We start from the raw sequence: 25,696 nt of genomic DNA, 5'->3' as shown, positions 1-25,696 counted from the left end.
ACATGCTCTATGCCATCACCGTGGCTTCCTTATCCATTGACCACTAGGTAAAAGCAACTTAGAGAAGTTTTGCTGCTGTTCTAAGTTCCACTGACTACATCAGTCCTCAAAGGGTCAAGTGGTTAGTAGAGGACCACTGATGTATTGCAGTGCCCTAGTCATGACTATTTTGCTCTGTCATACATCAACTGTGGCACTAGCAGATGGTGTCATAAAGCTGTCTATGTCAGTTTTAAGTGACCTGGAAAATTTTCAGGAATCTATTTAATTCAACTTTAAGGTTTGATTGTTTAGGGACTTTTGCTGATTGTCAATGGCACCGTAGAAGACGAAACAAAAAAGGATTATAGCTGAAGGAGTTACTCAATGCAGATCATCAGATGAAGAAAATGGAAGAAAAAACAGAAGCATTTGCTAGTACTTACTCCTGAGGCAGTTTAATATCCTTTACTGTCTGCCAACCTGTAAGTGAAATGACTTCAGACTAAGTTCAGAACACCTTGACACTAATCCCCTGGAAATATGGACCCAAAAGCAAGAACCAGTTATAATACCCCTGGAGATTTAGGGTACGTCCAGACTACATGCCTCCGTCGACGGAGGCATGTAGATTAGCCAGATAGGCAGAGGGAAATGAAGCCGCGATTAAAATAATCGCGGCTTCATTTAAATTTAAATGGCTGCCCCGCTCTGCCGATCAGCTGTTTGTCGGCAGATCGGGGCAGTCTGGACGTTCCCCTGTCGCCAGAAAACCCTTTTGTCGACCGCCCCGTTATGCCTCGTGGGATGAGGCATAACGGGGCGGTCGACAAAAGGGTTTTCTGGCGACAGGGGAACGTCCAGACTGCCCCGATCTGCCGACAAACAGCTGATCGGCAGAGCGGGGCAGCCATTTAAATTTAAATGAAGCCGCGATTATTTTAATCGCGGCTTCATTTCCCTCTGCCTATCTGGCTAATCTACATGCCTCCGTCGACGGAGGCATGTAGTCTGGACGTACCCTTAGTGCTAGACTTTGGGGGGAAAAATACAATTATTCTGATCTGTCACTCACAGCAGACAAGGCACACTATCAGTTCTTGGAATTTGTATTAAGAGCATAGACATCTTGATAACCTCTTGTAGATAGCTACAACTATTAATTTTTCCCTTGGAAAAATACAATAAAGATATGTTTTGCAAATGGATTTTTAAGACTAAAAACAGGAGTACAAAGAAGGATGCTCTACTTCATCTAATGTTTTAAAACAAAAAGAGTTCAAGCACACAAGTTCACAAGGATATTTAAGCTGGGAGGACAAGAGATCTCAGAATGGATCCTCATAAATAAACAGAACAAGTTGGCCTGCTACTTGAAACAAATCAATATTTAGGTACTTATTAAATCATTTGTCTCTGTAACATTACAAAAAAACAAGGAGGGGACTGACAAATCAATATACATTTCAGAGATGCCTCAATAAAATGCTAAAAGTCTATTGTATCAAACGGCAGTACAGTTAGGTGCCTTTTTCATCCAGTAGTTACTGTTCTTTTAGAAAATATTTTTTTAACTGCATTCAGCTTTATTGATGTTCTATGCCAAAAATGTGAGACATCACAGAAATGTCTGAACAATGTATTCTTTGTTTGGGGACACCGATGTATACTACCTTGGAGAGGAACAAAAATCAAAGTAGCTTTGCTCTACCTAATACAAAAACTGGAAAGAGCAAAAGAGAAAAAGCTGCTAGATAGTGTAATCTATCAAGCCCTTATTTTGAAAGAACAGAATTTTTTCCCCTTTCATACTCATGCTTTATCTTATGTCAAGACCCCCTTTTCCAGTCTCCCCTTAAAGATTAGAATATTTGAAGTTCTGAAAACAGGAATGATATGGATATGAAAGGGCTCAAGGCTAACTTTTTAAAATTTAAATACTTAGAAGCCAGACAACTAAATAAGTGTCCTGATTTTCAGACAGTGACTATCCACAGCTCTGACTGACTGCCATTGAATTATTTCATTCTATTTACTCTTATAACCAATAACTTTTATATAATATTAGCAAACAAAAACTATGTTCAGAGACCATTAAGATTGTGGTAGGACATATGCCCTCCTTTCAAAAATTTAAAATAATGGGAATGAGAAGTTAAGGAAATTATTTGATCATTCCTTTCAACCTTCATATTGATAGCATTGTATATATCACACTCTTATATCCCAAAAGGCCTTTTCTCTTTAATTTCCAATAGATATAAAAAAACAATACATACATCATTTTCATCAAACTAGCTCTCTAACACAAAACCTTAACAGTGACTTCACCAGTGTGAAGATAAAATAACTTCTCAAATGCATAGAATGTGAGTCAAATGTGCTTATTGGTTGATATAACAGAAACAAAAGCATACAAGAGCCTTACAAAAGTTTTGTTAAGTTTGATTAAGTTAAGGGTACATACTGTTCACTAGTTGTTGTGTTCTAGGTTGTGGTTGGCAGCTTTAAATCAATAAAAAAAAGATAGAAAATCCTTACTGATGAGCTAGGGGTCACTAGATGAAATTAACAGACATCAGGTTTAAAACAAACAAAAGGAAGCATTTTTTCACACAATACAGTTATTTTGAACTCCTTGCAACAGGATGTTGTGAAGGTCAAGATGATAACAGGGATCAAAAAAGAACTAGATATATTCATAGAGAATAGGTCCATCAATGGCTATTAGCCAGGTTAGAAAGGGATGGTGTGCCAAGCCTCTATTTGTCGGAAGTTGAGAATGGGTGACGAGGTGGATAATCTGATGATTATCCCTTCTGTTTATCCTCTCCGGGGCACCTGGCCCTGGCCACTGTCAGCAAACAGGATACTGGGCTAATGGACCTTTTGTCTGACCAAATATGGTCATTCTTATGTATTTATGCAAATTGCATGAAAATTTAAACAGAGCATAGAAGAGGAAGATCTGAACTTCCCTTTTCTGTCTCAGATGAAGGAACCTTCTCCTAGACTACAGTGCTATTTGGATCCATCTTTTTCCATCATCAGCATTTGTGGAGCCTTCTCATTAAATTATTTTTAGTACATTTAGCAAGGAGCACATATTTTTTGTTGCAGTTATAATGCTCTGTAGGCGCATACCAATATATCACTGATATTCTCAGAATTGGCACATGAGAAGCCGTAACAGAGACAGAGGAAAGGTTGCAGATTTTAAGATTTCTGGCAGAAGGAGTACAAAGGAAAGTTACACAATCTTGGGTTAATACTCCTGTTAAAATAGAATTTTAATACATCATGCACACATAGGATTACTAATGTGTCAGAGTATCTATACAAATGAGTTTTTTAGGCCTCTCCATGACTGTTGTTTGCCCATTCCAAATGACCACTCCACTCTTGGGCTAAGTCTAGGCTGCAGGTCTCTTTTGAAAGAGGCTTTTTTGAAAGATACTTTCGAAAAAACCTCTTTCGAAAAAGAGCATCTAGACTACAACCAATACTTTTGAAAAAGCAAGCTACCCTGTAGTCCGGATGCTCTCTTTCGAAAAAGCACAGTTTGCATTACATAGCGCCTTTTTTTGAAAGAACACGTTTGAAAAAAGGCGTTCTTCCTTGTAAAATGAGTTTTTCTGCGGTCAAAAAATCTGCCACATTCTTTCGATTTACTTTTGAAAGAATGTGGCAGCAGCAGTCTAGATGCTGGGGAAGTTTTTTTGAAAAAAAAAAGGCCACTTTTTTTGAAAAAACCCTGTAGTCTAAAACCCTGTAGAAAAAATCCTTGGTAGTAAGCATGCATCCTGCACAAAATCATTAGAAATTTCCCCCCCTAAGGGTATCCCCTGAGGTGGTTCAAGTATCCTCTGTTGCTGCACACCATTGTAACTGCCATCACTAAGATTTCTCAGTTTCTTTTTGCTGGACAACTGCGGCACGGAGGAGTAGGAAGGGGGCGGGGGTCATGGAATGGATAGCTGGAAGAACAGCAGTTACAGAAGGTTAATAGCGTTTTTCTCTTCGAGTGATTGCATTCCACTTTTAGTGAGTAACAAGCTATACAATAGAAAGAGGAATCAGAGTTCACATACCCATACATGCATACAACTTGTCCAAATTTAGCATAATGTCTAGAATACTGTGTGATGGCATAACAGGATGCATGTCTGTGCACTGAAGATCAAGCCACCATCTACAAAATTTCTTTGATAGGAATTTGTGCAAGGAATGACATGGAGAACTCTTTTGATCTAGTGGAATGTACCATCACTTTGCTCAGCAGAGAAATGCCTGCCAAACTGTAACATACATGAATGCAAGAAGTTATCCAAGTTGAAATTATTTGGGAAGAGATTGGGAGAACCTTTATGCTGCTTACAATGACCACAAATAGTTGAGCTGACAAATGAAACTATTTAATATTATGCACGTTGTTTCTCAAAGTTTAGCCACCTTCCAAGTCTGAAAAGCTACTAAGAAAGTCACCTGCAGTGACAGATGCAGTAAAGAGTGTGTGCTCTTTTAAAAGCTCAAATAAAGGCCCAATGAACTTTTATAAAACCGGGTTCAAGTCCTAGGGGGGATGAGAGAAGAGCTTCTCTAAAGATACAACCTGTCTAGATCCTTCAAAAATATCATGGCCATGTAATCAAAAAATACAGAACATGAGAAAATATAGAACATGTCCACATGAGGATGGAAAATGGATATTGCCATGAGGTGGATCTTAATAGAAAAAAATTGCCAACCTTCGCTGCTTTAGGTGCAATAGATCATCCAGAATGTTGGATAGAAGACTGCCTCTTGTTGCTCAGAAACAGGCTCAGTACGATGCAGTGCCTGTTCAGTAGACTCATTGTGCCTCTCTGAAGACATAGAGAAGGAACACTATACATCTGATCTGGAAACAGGGAGTAGGGGAGACCCACGGGCTACTGGATTGGTTGTGAGCCTGAGTGACACTCCAACCACTGAGCCACATGCCTGATGGTACTCCCATCAGAAGGTCCCTGTCAGAGATCATGACCAGACACAAGGTAGGAAAATGTAGGTGCCAATCTCTGATTCAGAGGACCTTCCTATGCTGAAAACAGGGAGTTGCTGCTGATGGTGGTGCCAGAGACTGGTGCTGGGTCATAGTATAGTCAACATTGTAGGCTTCCTCTTTAATGTGTGTGAAGGTCAGGTAAAATACATTGTTTTAGTAGAGAGAACTCCTCAATGCTACTGGAGCCCATCTGTCCACTGGTATGGAGAGTGTAGCCTCCCGGACCACCAGACATTCCTGTACTAGAAAGTTCACCGGATGTCTTGCTACTGCAAAAGCCTCCAGCATGCTTGTTCTGAAGATGCAGAAGGTTGTCCTTTAGGCACTGAAGTCAAAGATAAAATTGCCTTGCTGCCAGTGTCAAGGGGGCCGGTTTCTGTGGAGCCAGAGAAGTACTTGAGTTTCAGCTGCTCTCTACTCTTAATTCCCATGCCTAGAGGACTTCAGTGCTGCCTACCTTCCTCTCTTGACAGTCTGCTTACTAGGGAAGGTACATGATGCTGAATCTCAGAAAACACAGGAAGCCCTCCATACTAGGTACGGAGTTTAGTCAGGTTCTGACAGAGGTCTCAGGCACAGTTCGTTGAGGAAAATCTTTTGCCTGGCTTTTTCTGTCTTTCATATTCCAGGCTTAAAATCTTTACAAATTTGGTAACAACCCTGGAGTACAGGTTTCCCCTACACACTTCAAAAAGCTTGAGTGTGGGTCACTCATAGGTATTGGCCTGGTGCAAGAGACACAGTATTTAAAGGCTAGTGACAGAGGCATCTCTTGGGTCCAACAAATTGAAAATCCCCAAACTGGGGCCCAAGAAAGAAACTTATCCTATCTACACTATTAACTGAATATCAATCTCTAGTAAACTGCCTACAACTAATTTAAAACAAGCACAGTTAAAGCACTGAGCAATTCTAAAGAATGTCATGGCAGAAAGGACCAGTTGTGGAATTTTGTAGGCAGTTGGGCCCATTATACCAGCATATCATGGCACTCAACAATAGAGGGTACTGGAGCCACTCCAGTGGGTACCACTGATGGAAAAAATGCTTTACGACTGAGTGGGTGCATGCACAAATCACCAAGAATGGAGTGAACATGCACAGTCACTTGAAGAATGGCTATACTTTTCTGAAGATAAACATTCAAGATCAGACCTTCAACTGGTCTTTTAATTTTATATTAGTACACTGAAGACAATTCTGATTTTAATTACAGTCTCAAATGACTTTTGTGATTCTCAGCAGACTTTTTTAGGAATTTATTACACAATTAAATATGTATTATGCATAAAACACAGTGCAAACACATACGCTATGTTATCATACTTATTTATTTAATAGTACACTATATTACAGCTTTCCCTCAATAATATACTATTACGTGTAACACTTACTTTTTCTTACTACCTTAGGGTGTGTCTAGACTACAGGGTTTTGTCGACAAAAGTGGACTTTTGTCGACAAAACTATACCTGCGTCTACACTGCCGCTGAGTTCTGTCAACATGATGTTGACAGAACTCAGCAGTTTTTTCGACAGCTGTAAACCTCATTCTACAAGGAATAACACCTTTTGTCAACTGAGTTCTGTCGACAGAAGGCGTTATTGCATCTACACTGTCCTTTGCATCTACACTGTCATGTCGACAAAGTGGCCTGCTTTGTCAACAGAACTGGCTGTAATCTAGATGCTCTTTGTCGACAGACGCTTTGTCGAGAGTATCTGTCGACAAAATTTCTGTCAACAAAAGCCTGTAGTCTAGACTTATCCTTAGATATAACATCTTCTCATTTTTGTTCATTCTTTTTTGTATTCACTAATTAGTCAACATTATGATCATTAAAATACTGAACTTTATTTCATAGTTTTCTTTATCATTGTTTCCTCTACAAATAATGCTGTTAGCACAAGTGAGCCATATATTTTCTTTTTAACACATCAGCGTGGTTTTCTTTAGATTTAATTCAGGGGAGAAGGCAGTTTTTTACAAAGCTAATTTAGATGCAAATTAATGTTTGCTATATATACACATTAGAAAATGTTCACTATTATTCTAAACTATGCCTAATCTGTAATATGTTTTTAATGTGTACACTAACCCATAGAAGTTATTTTATAGATTCTGTTTGTCTGGTATACACAGGGCAATACACAGTAAAACAAGATGCTACCAACCCTGTAATAAATATATTATAGGCCTGATTCTAAGTCCACTGGAGTCAGTAAGAATCTTTCCATTTATTTCAAATAGGCCTTGGCTCCCTTATACTCTCTTAAGTGCAGGTAGGTTTTAGCCTTACGCCTCACAAGTCAAGTTCCATGTATGGCTTCTGTGTCCCCTTCAAGTTATAGTTAATCTTGAACTAAATAATTATGCATTTCATTGTTAACTGCATTCCACTGTACAATGTTGATGTTATTATGCCAGTAAAATGTCTTAAATTCCATATTTTATATGTAAATCTTACCCCATCACTGATTTTCCAGTTTCATCAGGTTTACGCACAGTAAATGGACTTGGATCAATTCCAACATTCTTGGGCATGAAATCTCTGAAGAAGGGCAGGAAAATCAGCCATAAAATAAAGCTCAACATGCAAAATATGCTTCTGAAACTATATTTAGTCGGGTTTTGTTGAAAATTCTTCACAGCCACAAGTCTGCACATCTTGTAACATTTAGTTCTGAATTTGAAAACTGTTTTTGTGAATTAACAAGGATTGTCTAGGTTAAACTTTGATTAAAAGTCATAGATTCTTCTATAAAAATTGAAATCCAAAAGAGATTTACAAAACCTTCAGTTGTACCACACAGACCGTAAAACAGAATTGTGCACAGAGTTGTCATGTGTGAAGAAGGCTGTGGCTAATGGAGACTTAAAAATGCTATTTTCATGATGGTGTTGGCCCTCAAATTAGTTCTATTGGCCATTTGAGACATCATTTCTACAAAAGCCATTAGCCAAAGCATGCATGCGCAAATATTTTTTTAAATACTCATTTGACATGATCCAAGTTGTCATTGCTTCCATCTGGAAAACACGCTCAAGGTAATTGTTTTAATTAACTCCAAATGAACACAACCTTACAGAACATATCTGAACAGAGATAATTTTTCTACTAGATCAGAATTAGAATGGGCTTATATACATGGCACTACAATCCAGACAATGACTTGTGTAGGTCTCTAACATGCTGCATTCTATGGGCCCCATATAAAAAGTTGCATGCACAAAAAAGTTACCTAGTTTAAGTTAACATGGTCCTGTTTTAAATGGGGCTACCTCAAAGCTAACTAGGTACCTTTTAGTTTGTGCCAGCAGGATCTAGGTGTCTTCATGGGGCTATTAAGAGAGCAACTTGTTAGAGCAGTCTGTAATTCATACACTGTAGCCTGGACTAAGGCATTGTGTAGACAAAATTGCATGATTGAAATGAACTAGCATTGTCTAAACAGTCTGCACGTAAATGTCCTCTTTCAGCTGAATAGAGCTGAAAACCAGAGGTTCTAAATTGGGGTGGCACATGAAATTTTCAGAGGAAGATGGTAGTGAACCTACTAATATTCAGTAATCAAGGAAATGTGGAGTCGAAGTACCAGGTTGCAATGTCACTCAAAGCTGGTTCAGCCACCCCTCATCACACGAGACAGAGGGGCAGACAGTCCAAATTTGAGAGATGTTGTGACCCTGCACACCAGGTTGCAACACCACTTGCTCAAATCTTTCACTGATTAACATCAGCAGCACTAATACAGGTAAGGTGTGTTATATACTACCATCTGATCTGTATTTTGAGTAATTTGCCTGGTATCTCATGAAAAATGCATTAACAATACCAGCTAATAATAACCTTTCCACTATCCCACTATTGGAAGGGTGGGGGAGGGCTCCAAGTAAAAACAAATACTAACAGGGGGCAAGATACAAAAAGGCTGAGAACACTGCCCTAAAGTAAGTTTAAAGTTACACATTAACATTATGAAATCTAAACTATATGGCTTATAACACTGCAAAACATACCGTATAGAATTGGTCATTGCCAAGCAAAAGGTGTCATCAAAACAGCTTAATTCATATGGACGAAAAAACTCATTGTGAATATCAATCTCCTCTTCATATTTGTGAAATCTCTTCACTATCAATTTCCTCCTGTTTTCAGTGCATGTCACTGAAAAGAGACAACCTGTTCTATTGCTAATCATTAGCACATTTGGAAAAACCTATTTGCATACTTCTATAATAATTTACCCAGATACATTTCCATATGTTCTTTCTAGAGAACAAGAAATATAATCTAAAAACTAGATACATATATTTGAGAGGATACATTACATAAATTAACTAGTTAATTTGATTTCCCTTTATCATTGACATTTCCAATTTGAATAGTCTCCAAGCTAGAGGAGTGGTGATGTGTCTTCCAATTATATTTGAATCAGCATTGGCTAAATTATTCCTGTGCATCACCAATTTACAATACTTCTATCCAAATACAAATAAGAAAGGCAAAAAAAGGGAAGTTACTCACTCTGTGCAGTAATGATGGTTTTTCAAGATGTGTATCCTTGTGGGTGCTCCACTCTTGGTGTTGGGCTCGTCCCAGCACTGCAGATTGGAGATTTTTCCAGCAGTATCTGGCTGGGCCATGAATGCATGCCAACAGGGTGGCACATGCCATTCACGCCTTTGGAGTTTATGCACGTGGCCTGATTCCCCTTAGTTTTCTTCATGCACGCTCAACTGCATGGAATAGATCCAAAGAAGAGGGGAGGAAGGGTAGGTTGTGGAGCACCCATGCGGGGGACACATCTCAAAGAACCGTCATTACTGCACAGGTTGAGTAACTTCCCTTTCTTCTTGGAGTGATATCTCCATGGGTGCTCCTCTGTTGGTGACCATAGCAGTACCTACCATGAGATAGAGTAGACTTTGGATTATATGGTATGTGCAGATGACAGAACCGGGAGCTACAGCAGAGCTTGTCTCCATTTGTGAGGATATTGTGTAATGTCTCATGAAGGTGTGGTTGGATGACCATATAGCTGCCACGCAGATATCCTTAAGAGGGATTTCCTTCAGAAAAGCAGATGAGGCAGCTATCGCCTGTGTAGAATACACTCTTGGGGTGTAGGAAGTGGTCTGTTTCCCAGTGAGTATCACTGGGTGATTCACAATATAATTATTTTGGAAATATGCTATGAATAATGGCAGGCCCTGAGAGCATTCCGCAAGGGAGAGAAATAGTGTTTGTGATTTGCAGAAAGGCCATGTATGGTCTATATAGAATGATAACGCCTTGCAGACATCCAGAGCGTGTAATACTGCCTCCTCACGAGAAGTATGAGACTTCGGATAGAAAGCAGGGAGAACAATGGATTAATTAATGTGAAATTCGGAGCATACTTTAGGTAAGAAGGAAGGATGGGGTTAGAGGACCACTCTGTCTTTATGAATCACACTGTAAGGTGGTGATGCTGTGAGAGCAGCAGTTTCACTAACTTATCTTGCTGATGGGATTGCTATTATAAGAACACCATCTTTGCTGTTAATATGGGGAGTGAGCATATTGCCAAGGGCTCAGATGGAGGACTAGTTAAGTGTATTGAGCCCAAGGTCCAGATCCCACCTGGGGGTTAAAGGTCTGTGCAAAAGGGTAAGGTTATGCAGCCCTCTAAGAAATCTCCTCACAATAGGATTTGCAAATATCAAAAACCCATCAATCGGAGGGTGGAAAGCCGACAGTACAGCAAGATGTACTCTAAGGGAGGAGTGTGATAGACCTTGATCTTTCAGATGCATAAGGTAATTCAGTATCATATGAAGGGGAGTGGTAGTCGGCTGAGCACTGACGCTGATGCACCATGCTACAAAGGAGTTCCACTTCTGAAGGTAAGTATTGCATGTGGTCTGTCTTCTACTCTGAATGAGGACACTTCCCACTTGCAGCAAACTTCTCTTTTCTGCCTCCGAGAACCAGAGAGAAACTACGCCATCAAGTGTAGAGTTTCTGGCTGTGAGTGGAGAAGCTAGCCTGTATTCTGAGACTCGATTACTCAGAAGCAGGTAAAGATGTCGATGAGATATCTGATAAAGACAGGGAAACCAAGTCTGTCTGGTCCAGATAGATGCAGGGGCTATAAGGATGATTAGGGCATTGTCCACCTCAATCTTCCTGATGAATCTCAGTATAAGATGAATTGGAGGGAATGCGCAATAGAGGAGAGCCTCCCATGTGATAAGGAATGCGTCTCCCAGCCCTATCCCCATACTGGATCAATATTGGGGACACTTGGAATTCTGGTATGTTGCAAAAAGATCTACCACTAGAAATCCTCATCAATCGAATAGGGCATGCAGGACATCTGTATGAAGTTTCCATTCGTAGTCCATAGTGAAATGACAGCTTAGAGCATCCGCAGTTGCATTGTTGACCCCCAGTAGGTACAATGAAACACGAGTGATGTTGTTGCGGATACACCAATTCAATAGGCTTACTGTCTCTGCACAGAGGGATGGAGAGCGGATACCAATTCGGTGGATGATATAAAATATGGTGGTGATGTGGTCTGTAAGAATACACAGTGTGGAGTTCTGAATGTGCTGGACAAAATATTTGCAAGCATTGCTCACTGTGCAGCGCTCTAGGAGGTTGACATGCCAGCGAGATTTGTGAGCTAACGATATGCCTTGAGTGAAGTGACACCGCATGTGTGCCCCCCATCCGACAAAGGAAGTGTCCGTAGTGATTTGTGTAGAGGGCTGCATCTGGAGAAATGGATGTTCCTTGGACTGGTCCATCACATTATGGAGGTGCAAATCTTCACAGGGACAGTCACCTGCTTGGGCAGGTGGTGCTTGGATTGGACATAAACTGAGGACAGCCAATGCTGGAGGTAGCAAAAGTGCAGGTGTTCATATCAAACACCGTATGTCGTAGCAGCCATATGGCCCATAACCTGAAGACAGGTTAATACTGTCACGGTAGGGCTGGATGTTATGATCACAATAAGGCTTGTTATGTCTTCAAAGCATTAAGTGGGGACATATACTCTTGCTGTGGTGGAGTCCAGATGAGCTCCTATGAACTCTAGGGATTGCATGGGACATACGGTGGATTTTTGGTTGTTTATGATGTGGCCTAGAGATTCGAAGACCTTCTTGGTAAAAAGAATCATGTCCTGTGTCACTTGTCGAGATGGACCTCGTATAAGACAGTCATCGAGGTAGGGGAAAATCACAATGCCCTTGCGACGTAGATGCACTACCACCATGGCCTGGGTCTTGGAGAAGGTTCTGGGGGCAGAAAAAAGCATGAAAGGGAGGACTCAATGCTGAAAGTGTTCTGAGGAGACCGTAAAACAGAGGAAGCATCTGAGAGCTGGGTGTATGATTACATGGAAATAAGCATCTTATTAGTAAGGGAAGCAGAAGCTGGTGTTTACCAAACCTCGTCCGTTGTCTCCATAATGGCTTCATCAATTGGAAGTGCATTCTTTGTTTTTGTGGATGGTTGTAAATTTTTCAAAAGCCTGTGTTGTTTTTCTTGCACCTCAAATAGGATGACTTCTTGACCAGTGGAGACCCTCTTGTAAAGCTCTTGAAATTGTTTTAAATCGCTGGTGGGAGATGTATCATCCGGGATGACTGCCTTGTCCAGTGAGGAAGATGACTTATCCATTGGAGAAGTTCCCAGTTGGTCAGGGTCAATGTCATCGATAATCTGTCCCTCTTCAGTTTTCAAATCCTCTGGTGGAGAAGAGGGACTATGGGAGTGAGAGACTGGCAATGATCTGTGTGCAGGCGTTGATGGTGCCAACAAGCAATGTCTGATTGGTGCCCAATGCCTATATGGAGACTACTGTGATGGTTAATGGGGTGGCAAGACTATACCGGATACCACGGAAGGTGGCGTGAATACCATATTTGGTGTACCTTATGGAGTGTAGTTGGTCTGAATGGGCAGGAGTAGTGGAAGGAGAACACCACCTGCGACTGTCATGGTATTCACTGTAATGCAAAAGGACCAGTGATCTTGGTGAACGGAAGGACCCTCTAATGGGTGATGAAGACTGAGAAGATTGTCAGTGGGGACCATCACGTGGCCATCTTGAACGCAGTCCAGACGCTGGCACTGGCACGTCACGACTGTGCTTGCAAATGGAGTGGTGGTGAGTAGATGAATGCTCCAGCAGTGCCGATGGAGGAGGCATCCATGTTAGCAGGGAAGAAACCAGAGGAGTCTCCGGGCTGGGAGAGCGGGGAAAGGCTCTGGTGGATTTTGCCTTGGCCTTTGCTGGTACCGGTATTTTGACCAGCACCTACTGTGCGGGTGGCACCTGTGTTTTGTCTGGTTCCCGGGCATCCAATGCCTCCTTTGTCAGTGCTGAGGACTGTGCAGTTTGCAGTTTCAGTTCCTCAACTGATGCGGCATGGGAGTGCTTGGTGCCTGGCTTATCTTCTGTGCTGACTCGGTGGAAGGAGAGGGCTGGACTTACTCTCTTTTCTGTGGGTGGCTTAGACGAAGGTGAGCCCACCCATTAGTTTCCTTAGTGTGGGTCTCCTGCTGAGTACTCCCCTTCTTAGCTGTTTGAGGCTCCTGCGCCTTATCAAAGAGCAACATTCTGAGTCTGAGCTCTCTGTCTTTTTAGGTCTTGGCAGTGAGGCTGCAACAATGCACACATTTCTGTGGAACGTGTGCCTCAACCAAGCACCAAATACATGACCTGTGGCCATCTGAGGCTGGCATAGGGTTGCAAAACTTGTCACATTTTTTAAACTTGCGTGAGGCAGACATTTTTTTAAATTGGACTCTCCTCTGTTGTTATAAGTCTTGTAATATTTGTGTTATTTTGTAGACAATGCTTTCTATCTCCATCTCCTTTGAAAGGGATGTTATCAGGCCCAGTTTCACTGTGCTGTCTCCTGACGCAGTAACTATTTACATGAGGAATAAGTCTTTTCCCTTTTTTTTTAAGCAAGTAAGTAAAGAACAACAGTAACCAGACCTTTAAACTAACTGAGAACTAAATTCTTATCTACAGGTAGTCCCACAGGAGGAGAGAATCAGACTCCATCTACAACCGAGGGAAGTATGAAGAAAACAGGAGAGTCAGGCCACACTTGCAAACTCCAAAGCTGTGAACATCACGTGCCTGCCCGCCCTCCACCCCTCTGCCATGCATGCGCAGCCTGACCAGATACTATTGGAAAAATCTCCGATCAGCAGCACCGGGATGAACCTGACACCAACAGTGGAACAACCACGAGGACATCACTCAAAGAAGAACTATTTAAAATGCTTTCCTGCATGTGAACTTATAGAAGCCAAAGTCATATCCACAACTCTACAATAAGTACCACGCACAATATATATAATTTCTTGGTGGACATTTGGTGGGTGTAATGCAGGCATCTCATATATGCTAGTGAAACCCACAGCTCACTGAGAAAGAAATACTTGTCAGCTGTTACAATGCCACAGCTTTCATCATCAGTTTGTTAATTTGTAATTAAAGGAATACATGCAGACCACATAATGGCTGAATCAAAATCATCAGTATTTTTCCAAAAATATGCCCTAAAACAAAAAGAAAAAAGATACTTACCCTCATCATAAGGCAGCGGTAAGTGATTTAATACACCTTGTGTCCACCAGTAAGTGTAACTATGGGGGGGAAATTCACACATATTAAAGTCAATTTTATTTTAAATAGAAAATAAATATTCAATCTACTAGCAAATCTAAAATATACATACCCCTTTTTACACACTTAATAATAACCTAATTGTGCATGGTAGTTTATAGTGCAGGGGTAGGAGAAAGGAAAGAACTATCCTTGGCTTGAGGAGTTCTACAGTTCCCAGTCATGCAACTGCATCTTTGTAGTCAAATCCCTCGAAGTCAGAGGGGTTCTATGCAGCTGCTGCAGTTTGCCTACACAAAACTGCATTTACTTTAGGTGTTCACCTGTTTGACATTGGGATGTAAACGACCAGATGAGTAGTTGGCTACCCGATAAGCCTAGGCTTATCAGGTAGTCAAGTCACTATTCGACTACTCGCTCCCTACCTTCTGCCTATGTACCAGAGGCAGCAAGGGGGTGGGGACAAGGAGCTGGTGCACAGAGGAGCTGGCTTAAAAGCTGGTTCCCCCTAGCACTGGCTCTGCGGTGTGTGTGTGTGTGGGGGGAGGCAGAGGCACAGTGGTCTGGGACCCAAAGGGAGCTGGGACTCCTCAGTCCTGGCTCACACCTGGTCCTGGACTTATCCCAGATACGTCTCTGCATTTCAAATGTAGTAAGAGTAGGGTGGCTCTCACTACATTTAAAATTCAGAGATCAGTGGTTCAGGATCCAGTGCAAGCCCTGCAGCACTGGCCTCATGCTCCCTGTGGCTGCTTCAGCCTTTGAAATGTACAAGATCTCCACGGGATTCTTGTACATTTAAAAGGCAGAAGTGGCCGAAGGGAGCACAGGGCCAGGGAGGACTGCTTGAGTCCCCCACCTTGCCCCGTGCTCCCTGCAGCGCTTCTGCCGTAGTTTCCCTTTGCTTTTCTGAAGCTGAAGCCGAAGCCGTAGTTTCCCTTTGCTTTTCTGCCTTTAAAATGTAGTAAGCCACGGGTGGCTCTGACTAGATTTAAAAAGGCTTAAGGGTGGCTCCCTCTTATCGACTAATTGAGTAGTCAACAGAAATTCCATCGACTATTTGATTAGCTGATTAATCATAATTTAACATCCCTAATCTGGGACATATCCCCTCTGCTGTTTAAATGTAGTAGGAGCCGGGCTGCCTGCATGCTCGTCTCCTACTACATTTAAACTGCAGAACTACAGCAAGGCCCCTTATCAACTAATCGTGTAATCAACACTGATTGTACTGACTACACAATTAGTTAATTACCCACTTCTTAACATCCTTAGTTTGACAACAGGATTGGGGTTTAAGACATATCCACATCAAGGGAGATCAAAGAACCATATGGAGAGGGTGGCTGAGAAGATAATGGTCAGAAAAATTCACAATTATCAGATTTCTTACTGGTTAACATCTTCCTGGTCCTTTTTTTTGTTTTTTTTGTTTTTTTTGTTTTTTTTTTACAGAAAAAATAGTGTTAACATTAAATGTGAAAAGACAGTGTGGAGTGTGGAAATCAGTACTAATATTTATCAATAAATATTTGGCAAACTGACAATTTGCAGTTTTGTGAAAAATACAAAGCTGGGTTCCTAATAGGAGTGTTGATAGTCTTAAAAAGACACTTTCACAGGAAATTTGTTAATAATAGAGGTCTGAGAAACAGAGTGCTTCGTTACTGGAATATTTAACTGCAAAGATGAAGTGCTCTAGCAGCTCTCATGGAAATCAATAATCAACTGGAAAACAAAATGGAGCATACTTTTTCTTTCAGTTATTCATATTTACTCATTCCTATTTTCCCTCATAACTATATATAATTTTTTTCTAAATTGTACCAACATCACTCCTGGAAGGAAAGAAAAACAGTTATCTACATGGTTTTTTGAGACAAACATATGATTCTAAATATTAAGGACCAGATCCTACCTATACCAATATAATGATCAGCAGAAGACACACTGTGGGAGTTCTGCTACCCAGATCCCTGTCACATAGGTTTTTATACCACGCACATCACAGTAGCATCCGAGAATTTTCCAGCTGTGCACTAAGCAACGTGAGTAAACATCCCTCACGTGTTGTTTGTTCTCTCATCCCCTCCCTGGAGCAGAAGTGTGTGCAGTCAAGTGTCTTGTTTTGATTATGTGTTCATTTTATTTTCTTGTTTAAAATATACTTGTTACATGTTTATTTTTGAGAATGAACGGTCAAAGAAATGTGTTTTGCACTTGTAGCAAAAAGTGGCAAAGGTCACGGCAGTCATTAGTTCCCCCACAGTCTTGAACTGCACTTGAACAAAGTTTTGTCCCCTGAACATACAAGCTTTACTTTTATGGTGGAAAGCACTATTGCACCAGAGAAGCATAATTGTTTGCAATGGTCTTTTAGGTATAAAAGCACTAGGCCACAGAGCGCTTTGAAGGTAAGGACAGAGACTGTGAACTTGATTTGAAATTCTATGGTATGCCAATATAAAGACCTGAGGACAACATTCATGGTAGTCTGTGTTGCTGAGGGGATGCATTGCAGTGTTATGAAGTAGGTGGAATTTCCTAAATGCTAAAGTTTTCATGTCCAGGCATAATGTACTGCTGTGATCCATTCATTCATTTATTGCGTGATACTATGATTGACTAACATGTTTTGACTCACTGTATGTTACAGAGAGTTAAGTTGTAGGAGCATAGAGTTATAAAACTGATCAGTATTTGGAGGAACCATATATCAGATATAAGATAGACAGATTGAAATGCAAGAACCTGAAGGCTGAGGCCTGCAAGATTTTAGCATAACTATTCTAAGCCTCAGAGATAAGAAATGCTGACATAAGTGACCAAAGAATAACTCATTGCCCTAAGATTAGGGGAAAAGAGGCATCAATGGTTGCTATTCTAAAAATTATCAGTAAGAATAATTTTTTGCTTACAAGATACCCTGTAATCACATTTTTCTAACACATGCCCTAACTGCAGGGTGTAGTATGTGCAGAAATGCTGATAAGGCACAGTCAGAATCACATTATAAAAGAATGCACAGAGTAGAAAAATTCAGTTCCCGATGGGAATCTCCAGCTGGAACCATCCCTCTACTGATAATCAATCCATGGGAGACCCATCAGACTCTTTATACTCACATCCTTAACAATAGTGTAATTTTATTTGTTTGTGTATAGGTCTGTACAGAATTTATATATACTTGGGAATTCATAACTTTATTAAAACTTGTAAAAGAAAGATAAGTATCAGAGGGGTAGCAGTGTTAGCGTGTATCCACAAAAAGAACAAGGAGTTCTCTTGTACCTTGAAGACTAGCAGATTTATTTGGACATAAGCTTTTATGGGCAAAAACTTCACTGGCTGCAGGGAGTGGAAATTACAGAGGTAGGTATAAAGGTAACTCCCTTCTTTTCATGTACTAGTATATTTATGCCTGCCTCTGCAATTTTTATTCCATGCATCTGATGAAGTGGATTTTTGTCCATGAAAGCTTATGCCCAAATAAATCTGTTAGTCTTTCAGATGCCACAGGATTTCTTCTTGTTTTTGTAAAAGAGAGACTAACTCTTGTACATGTTAATATGTGTATGGTTACTACCCTTAGGCTATGTCTACACTACAAGGTTTTTGCGCAAAAACTGGTAAAGCGTCCACACCTCAAGTGCGCTTTTGTGCAAAAAAATTACAGTAAATTGACAAGACAGAGAGCTTTTGGTTGGTGGAGTTATTCCTCTCCCCATGAGGAATAACTCCTTTTTGCGCAAGAGCTCTTGCGCAAAAAGGCATGTGTAGAAACTCTGCAGGAGCTTCTTGCGCAAAAAGAGCCTATCAGAAAAAGCACAGGTGCTCTGATGGCCATTCTGTTAATGGCAATCAGAGCTTTCTTACACAAGAGCGTCCATGCAATGCGCTTTTGAGGTATGGAAGCGCTTTTATGCAAGAAGTTTTTGTAGAAGATTTCTTCTGCAAAAAGCTTCTTACGCAAAAACCTTGCAGAGTAGACAAAGCCTTAGTCTTTATGTGTTCCTAGAGACTCTAAATCTGCAGCAAGTAGCAAAGATCATTTTCACTCTGTTAAGCTTGAAATGTTAGCCACCAAAGCTGAACCTACAGGATGTAATGCTACCTTACATTATTCACTTTAAATACGATAAAAGGCTACAATGACCATAACTCCCTCCATCCCCCTAAAAAAAAAAAAAAAAAAAAAAAAAAAAAAAAAACACCTGAAGAAACAATGCCAGGGAATGCTGTGAAGTGCCAAGTTATATCTGTGTTTAAAAAGAATTAGACAAGCTCATGGAAGACAGGTCCATCAATGGCTATTAGCCAAGATGGTCTGGATGTCCCTAAACTTCCGACTACCAGAAGCTCGTTGAGAGGAGACGGATCACTTGATAATTGTTCTGTTCTATTCACTTCCTCTGAAATGTCTGGCACTTCAAAATAATAGAATACTGGGCTAAATGGACAATTGGTCTGACCCAGTATGCCTATTATTATGTTCTTATGTAATGCTCCTATGAAAACAGATGAAACACAATAGAAAATGGTAACTTAGAGACAGTTCTTTTAGATGCAGGATGGCTTGATGCATAGTATTAAGATGAAGCTAGTAGCTATGTGGATTTTTTTTAAAAAACTGAATCTTCTCCAGATAATATCTAAAGCAGGATTTTAGATCCAACAACTGAAGTAACCAAACCCACACAAGAACGAACAAGGATGCAGGGTCAAAATAATGTCAGACTGCCAAATCAGGAGAAGCTTCAGCAGTAATTTTGAAACATTCTCTGAACAAAGTTTCCAATATTATCTGTTCTTATAAAATTAGTATGATGTAGAGAGGCAGTTAGTCATTACAATCCTAAACAGAATCATTCAATGTGCTGAAGTTTGAAGATCCTCAAAAATCATCTCTCCTGCACAATAGGAGTGACAAATAAAACTGGACTGATACAGTCTTCAAATTGTACTGGAGGTGAAGAAGAACAGAAATGTAAATGTCTTGGTCTATATTTTCTGAGCATGAACTCCTATATCAAAAAATATTACATCAATAAATATGATTGGCTGAAATTGAACAGAAATAATTTAGTCTACAGATTAATGAAATGCTGGTAACTGCATTTTAATAAAAGAGCAAATCATTTCATACTCCAAGGTTCATTCACATGAAAGTCCATCTTTTTACTGTCCTTTTCCATGAGACAGAAGCATTTCATCAAAACGTCACAGTTCATAACAAGAAATTATGGTAATCAATGTTTTCAAATATTTAAAATACAGTAATGATGTATTTGTTTCAAATAACCTACCTTTGCAAGGTGAGTGTTTTACTACCTGCTTATTTTGCAAAGAAAAATGTATTTGAGACAGATGTTCAAAATCAATTTAAAGATTTTTAAATTTTGAAAAATGTATATATGAAAATGAATGATAATACGGAACTACAAAATACCTTCGCCTTGCCTGCGAAAGACTCATAGTGTTTTTGTGATGCAAGTAAAAATCTGTAGGAAGCTCCCAAAGATGAGGTTTTCCTTCTGCAGGCTGAAATACTCCCAAAAACAGATTTATGGAGTCTTGCCTGTCAGCATCTGTAAAATAAGAGGTACACTTGGAAGTTGTTTATTCTCACAAAAAATTGATGGATGCATTTGTAATACCATCATAGCTATGACGTGTATTTATTGCAAGACTAAAATTCCACTGGTTTACATTTCAATATTTGAATTTAAAAACTTTTCAGAAGACAACTAGCATTTTTAAATATATTTAATTTGTTCACTAACTTTTGCTGCAGAATAGTTTTAAAGTGCTCTCTTTTTAGGTGTTTTGTCTTGTTTTCTTCATATTTCTCTTGATTCTAACAAAGGCCACAGGACTTTCCTGAACTAATTCCCCTTTGAACTAGAGCACAGTGTTTAAGAAAAACATCCAATCTTTATTTAAAGATTGGTGGTGCTGAATAATCCTCTGCAACCCTAAATAAGTTGTCCCAATGATTAATTACCTTCACTGTTAAAAATTTACAAACTTACTTGCAGTTTGAATTTCTCTAGCTTCAGCCTCCAGCCACTGGAGTGTTCTAAGTTTATTTTCTACACTGAAGAGCTCATTATCAAATTTCTAGGCCAGGGGAGGGCAAAATATGGCCCATGGGCCACATCCAGCAGCCCAGTGAGAGCCTCGGGCAGACTCTCTGACCTACACCACTCCCCTCCCCAAGAGGTCGGCTGCAGGAGCCATGTTTTTCTCTGAGGACTCCAAGTTCCCACCCCCAGCACAATTTTGCATCGTCCATTAGATCTTACCTCCCCCGAACCCTCTGCTCCTCCTGCAACCCTGTCTCAAAGCTATAAACCAAACCCTCTGCACCTCTGCTTCTACACCCATAGCCCCTCCCAATCCCTGCCCCAGATCACAACTCCCTCCTTCATCCAAACTCCTGTCCTGCCCTAGGTCACAACCCAAACCCTTGCACCACCGGCCTCAGGTCACAACCTCCCCCTCCCCCCCCCCCGACCCATCCTCCAAGTCAGAATACCCTCCTGCACCCATACCCATACTGCACACCACTTGCCTATTCTGAGCTGCCTTCTGCACTCAGATTCCATTCCAGATCTTGCACGTCCTCCATTAATATCATGGAAGAGTGCGGGCCTCAAATTTTTTCATCGAAATTATGCCAACTCCTACAACCAAGTCACCCCTTAACCTTCTCTTTATTAATATAAACATTTGCATACAGGCAGTCCCCGAGTTATGCGGATCCGACTTATGTCGGATCCGCAGTTACGAACGGGGGTTTTCTCGCCCCGGAGGACGGAAGCGGTGGGACGCCCAGATGCGCCGCGGTCCCGCCGCCCTCATCCTCCGGGGCGAGGAAAGCTGCTCCGCGTCTCCCTGGTCTGCTGGGGGGGGGTTCCTGGTCTGGGCTGTCCCGCTGCCCGCGTGCTCCGCGGCTTTGCTCCGCGTCTCGCTGGTCTGCTGGAGACCAGCAGACCAGGGAGACGGGGAGCAAAGCCTCAGAGGATGCCAGCAGCGGGACAGCCGCGGCGCGACTGGGCTGTCCCGCTGCCCGCGTGCTCCGCGGCTTTGATCCCCGTCTCCCTGGTCTGCTGGTCTCCAGCAGACCAGCAGATCAGGGAGACGCGGAGCAAAGCTGTGGAGGACCCGGGCGGCGGGACCGCGGTGCGTCTCGGTCCGCCGCCCGCGTCTCTCTGGTCTGCTGCGGGGGGGGGGGGGGGGCGCGCAGCTAGTGCACCGCTGCCTTCCCCCAGCAGACCAGGCTTTTCTCCGGACGCCTGTGGTAGAGCAGCTGGGGCGTTGCTGGTTGGTCCCGCAGCCACTCTGGGCGCTACTCGACCAACCTGGCAGCACCCCAGTTGCTCTGCCCCAGGTGTCTCCAAGTCAGCCGCTGCTGAAACTGACCAGCGGCTGACTACAGGAAGCCCCAGGCAGAGTTGCTCTGCCCTGGGCTTCCTGGAATCAGCCGCTGATCAGTTTCAGCAGCAGCTGACTTGGGGACGCCTGGGGTTCTTAAGTTGAATCTGTATGTAAGTCGGAACTGGTGTCCAGATTCAGCCTGTTGAAACTGATCAGCAGCTGATTCCAGGAAGCCCGGGGCAGAGCAACTCTGCCTCGGGCTTCCTGTAGTCAGCCACTGGTCAGTTTCAGCAGCGGCTGAATCTGGACGCCAGTTCCAACTTACATACAGATTCAACTTAAGAACAAACCTACAGTCCCTATCTTGTACGTAACCCGGGGACTTCCTGTATTATAAACATTAATATAAACATAAACAAGCAACTTGAGTCTTTCATTATGAATAGACTTGTATGTATTTAATTGTTATCATTGTCAGTAAATGTTGATTTCACCATACAGAGACAAATCAATAGAAACAATATTTCTATCAAAAACTGAAATTTACAGATAGGAAAAGCTTGAAAAATACTGTTTGACAACAGAGTTTGATTTAATGACATTTACTTTGTGTATTGTGTTATGTGATGTTGACAATTTGTATTGTTATCGTTATAAACCTTAGCTTCTGTACCTAATGACTGGAATATAGCTAAGGTGACACCAATATTTTAAAAGGGCTCTAGAATTGATCCTGGCATTTACATACCAGTAAGTCTAATGTCAGTACCGGGCAAATTAGATGAAACTATAGTAAAGAATAAATTTGTCAGACACATATATCAACAACATTTGTTGGGGGGCAAGTCAACATGATTTCTGTAAAGGGAGTTCTACTAGAGTTATTGAGGGGCTCAACAAACATGTGGACAAGGGGGATCCAGGAGATGTAGTGTATTAGATTTGTAGAAAAGCTTTGACAAGGTCTCTCACTAAAGGCTCTTAAGTAAAGTTAGTTGTCATGGGATAAGAGGGAAGGACCTCATGGTTTGATAATGGCTTAAAAGGACAAGAAACAAAGGGTAGGAATAAACTGTAAGTTTTCAGAATGGAGAAAGGTAACTAGTGGTGTTCCCCAAGGGTCCGTACTGGGACCAATCCTATTCAATGTATTTATAAATAATGTGGAGAAAGGGGTAAACAGAAATTGTAATGAAGTGTGAAGATTAAATCCCCCATATTTTAAGGCTGGATAATTGTATGGTAATTTTGGATCATCCAGTGCATGGAAGGTTTTGTCTTCCTTTGAAACATTGCCTATAAGTGAAAACAGAATACTGGGCTTTACAAACCAGCTTCCTGACCTGGTATAGTAAACTGTGCATTAAACAAGCGTGTGCTGGGTTTTTTTGTACAAATCAGTGTAGAGTGGAGCATGGCTGAAAGTACAAACACCCTTTTCCACTGGTTTTCATTGATTGCTGAAATTATGCACAAGTACAAAGATTCTACACAGATTTTTCAAAATATACTATAAACTGTATATGTGTTCTGGCACATTTTAAGCTTGTTTGAAAAAAACCGGAGCTGAAGGGACCATTTGAATTAGTTGAAAATAATCTGTGGCTCTCAATCTGTTTCAAACTTTTATGACACATTACTAAATCATGTGAGATTTAACTGAGCTGGGACTGTAACACTTTAGGACTAAAAGGACATAGCAATTAGTTCTCTTTCATACAGCATTATAAGATAGTTTATTATGTCCACCTCTATATGTGAATAAACAGATTACTTTAGATTCCAGAAACATATAGTCATACATATTCTAATATTAGCATTTAGGCCTATAGTATCACATAACTTTCTGTATGAAAAGCATACAAAAATTAAAAATAATACCTAGCCACTCTTCCAACTTTTCTGCCAACAGTTAAAAGGAAAAAAATGTTGGAATTCAACTAGTCAGAATGCATGTCAGAGACCTTGTCAAGGGCATCCTTAAACTACTGCTCATATTCATTGTTTTAAAAAGTATGAGAAGAATGCAACTTTATTACAATATAGTACAGCAGAAATAACTGCAACTGATACATTTAAAGATCTGAATTCTAACTTCCATTATAACCCTCTACTTTTTCCAGTGCTCATAATTGCCTCAAAAAATTCAGCATACAGGAAATGTATTTATGCTTGTCTCTGCCTGAAGTAAAATGAATTTGCCTTTTTTTTTTAATGTTACACCAAATTCAATTGAGCCACTTCTGAATTTTATTGTCACCTTTGCCACTAATCTGCCTTGGTACGTTGGAAATATTGTTTAGGCTTCAATGCCCCCATTAGGGAGGTAACCATCACTACTTACATTTTACAGATATACAAAACGAAAATGAGACACATAGCAAGGAAGTGTTAGAATCAAGACTACAACCCACGTCACTTGCTTGCAAGTCCAGGCCTCATGTACTAGACCAGAGTGTCCTCAGGCAAATCACTTAACCAATCTGTTCCTTAGCTATCTCATCTGTGCAATGTGGCTAGTAATGCTTACTGCAAAGGCTCTGATGACGACAGATGATAAAGTGCTACGTAACTGCCAATTATTGTTATCACACATTTTTATAAACGGAGAAATAGACAAAGTTAAATGACACGGTGATTTAATGGGTTAGTTACAAGCCTAGTCATGAGCATACAGTTTCTAATACTGGTTGTGAAACTGACTTGATATGTGATTTTAGGCAAATCACAAAATCTCTCTATGCCACTACTTCCTCGTCTGTAAACAGGGACAGTAGTGACATACCCTAACACACAGGATCAGTCGTTGTGGGCATAAATCATTAATATCAGAAAAAGCAAACACTGTAAGATTCTCACAGATCGAAAATACAAAGCTGTAAACAGAGAATTCAACAGGTTTTAGAGTGAAAAAAGAGTATATGTGAGATTAGCACCAGTAATGAGCACAATATAAACAAATCACCTAATTCGTTACCCTAAATTTCCTAATGTAAAATCCAGAGGATAACGAAGAAAAAAACCTGAACTTAAAACGATTAATGTGCCTATTATCAGATTCTTTGAAATGTCCCTTAGAATACGTACTCCATCTCACATTTAGCTGTGATGTTTGGAATACTTTTCCAATACCAGAAGAGCTATAATGTGGCCCAAGCTTATGTCTCTTACCATCAGAAAATGGTCCAATAAAATATATTACCTCACCCACCTTATCTTTCTACTACCATAGAATTTCAGTGATGAAAGTAGCCAGGTAGTTTAAAGGGCTCAAAATATTCCCCTAAATTTGCAGAAACCAATTGCTGACAAGCAATGATTACTAATGCAGAAGTAAGATATTTATGTATATATTGCTGTCTAAAAAATGGTTTAAAAGAAAACACTCATGAAGAAGTCCATTTACCTGAAAAAGCATTACTGTAATATCTTGAGAGCGTCTGCATAATATCTTTGGAATGCTGAGTCCACGGCGCTATCTTTCTGTAGGTTTTTACTCGATGAACAAGTTGAGAGCCTCCATATTGAAGAGAAAGTGTGTCTCCATGATCTTCATACAACTCCTCAAACAGTCTAAATCAGTGAAACCAAAGACATCTCAATTCTATCACCATTGCTCGAAAGTGAAAGCTTCTCTACTCTATA

The 25,696-nt window shown here is 40.7% G+C and overlaps 1 protein-coding gene across 2 annotated transcripts in view; it reads right to left on the bottom strand.

The window, feature by feature from the left end:
* The window catches only part of FIG4 (FIG4 phosphoinositide 5-phosphatase), a 101,210-nt gene that overhangs the window by 18,888 nt on the left and 56,626 nt on the right, over positions 1–25,696 (bottom strand). The window contains exons 15-19 of one of the 2 annotated variants that reach the window (XM_075923979.1): positions 25,458–25,624; positions 20,121–20,259; positions 14,633–14,691; positions 9,048–9,210; positions 7,495–7,578 (exon numbers count right to left, since the gene is read on the bottom strand). In XM_075923979.1, coding sequence (XP_075780094.1) covers positions 7,495–7,578; positions 9,048–9,210; positions 14,633–14,691; positions 20,121–20,259; positions 25,458–25,624 — 612 coding nt within the window. The remainder of the gene's footprint in view (positions 1–7,494; positions 7,579–9,047; positions 9,211–14,632; positions 14,692–20,120; positions 20,260–25,457; positions 25,625–25,696) is intronic. The other variant, XM_075923980.1, reaches the window with a different exon arrangement.

Source organism: Pelodiscus sinensis, chromosome 3, assembly GCF_049634645.1.
Source record: "Pelodiscus sinensis isolate JC-2024 chromosome 3, ASM4963464v1, whole genome shotgun sequence".
In the NCBI taxonomy this organism is placed as follows: Eukaryota; Metazoa; Chordata; order Testudines; family Trionychidae; genus Pelodiscus; species Pelodiscus sinensis.
This window is presented reverse-complemented; position numbering and strand designations above follow the sequence as displayed.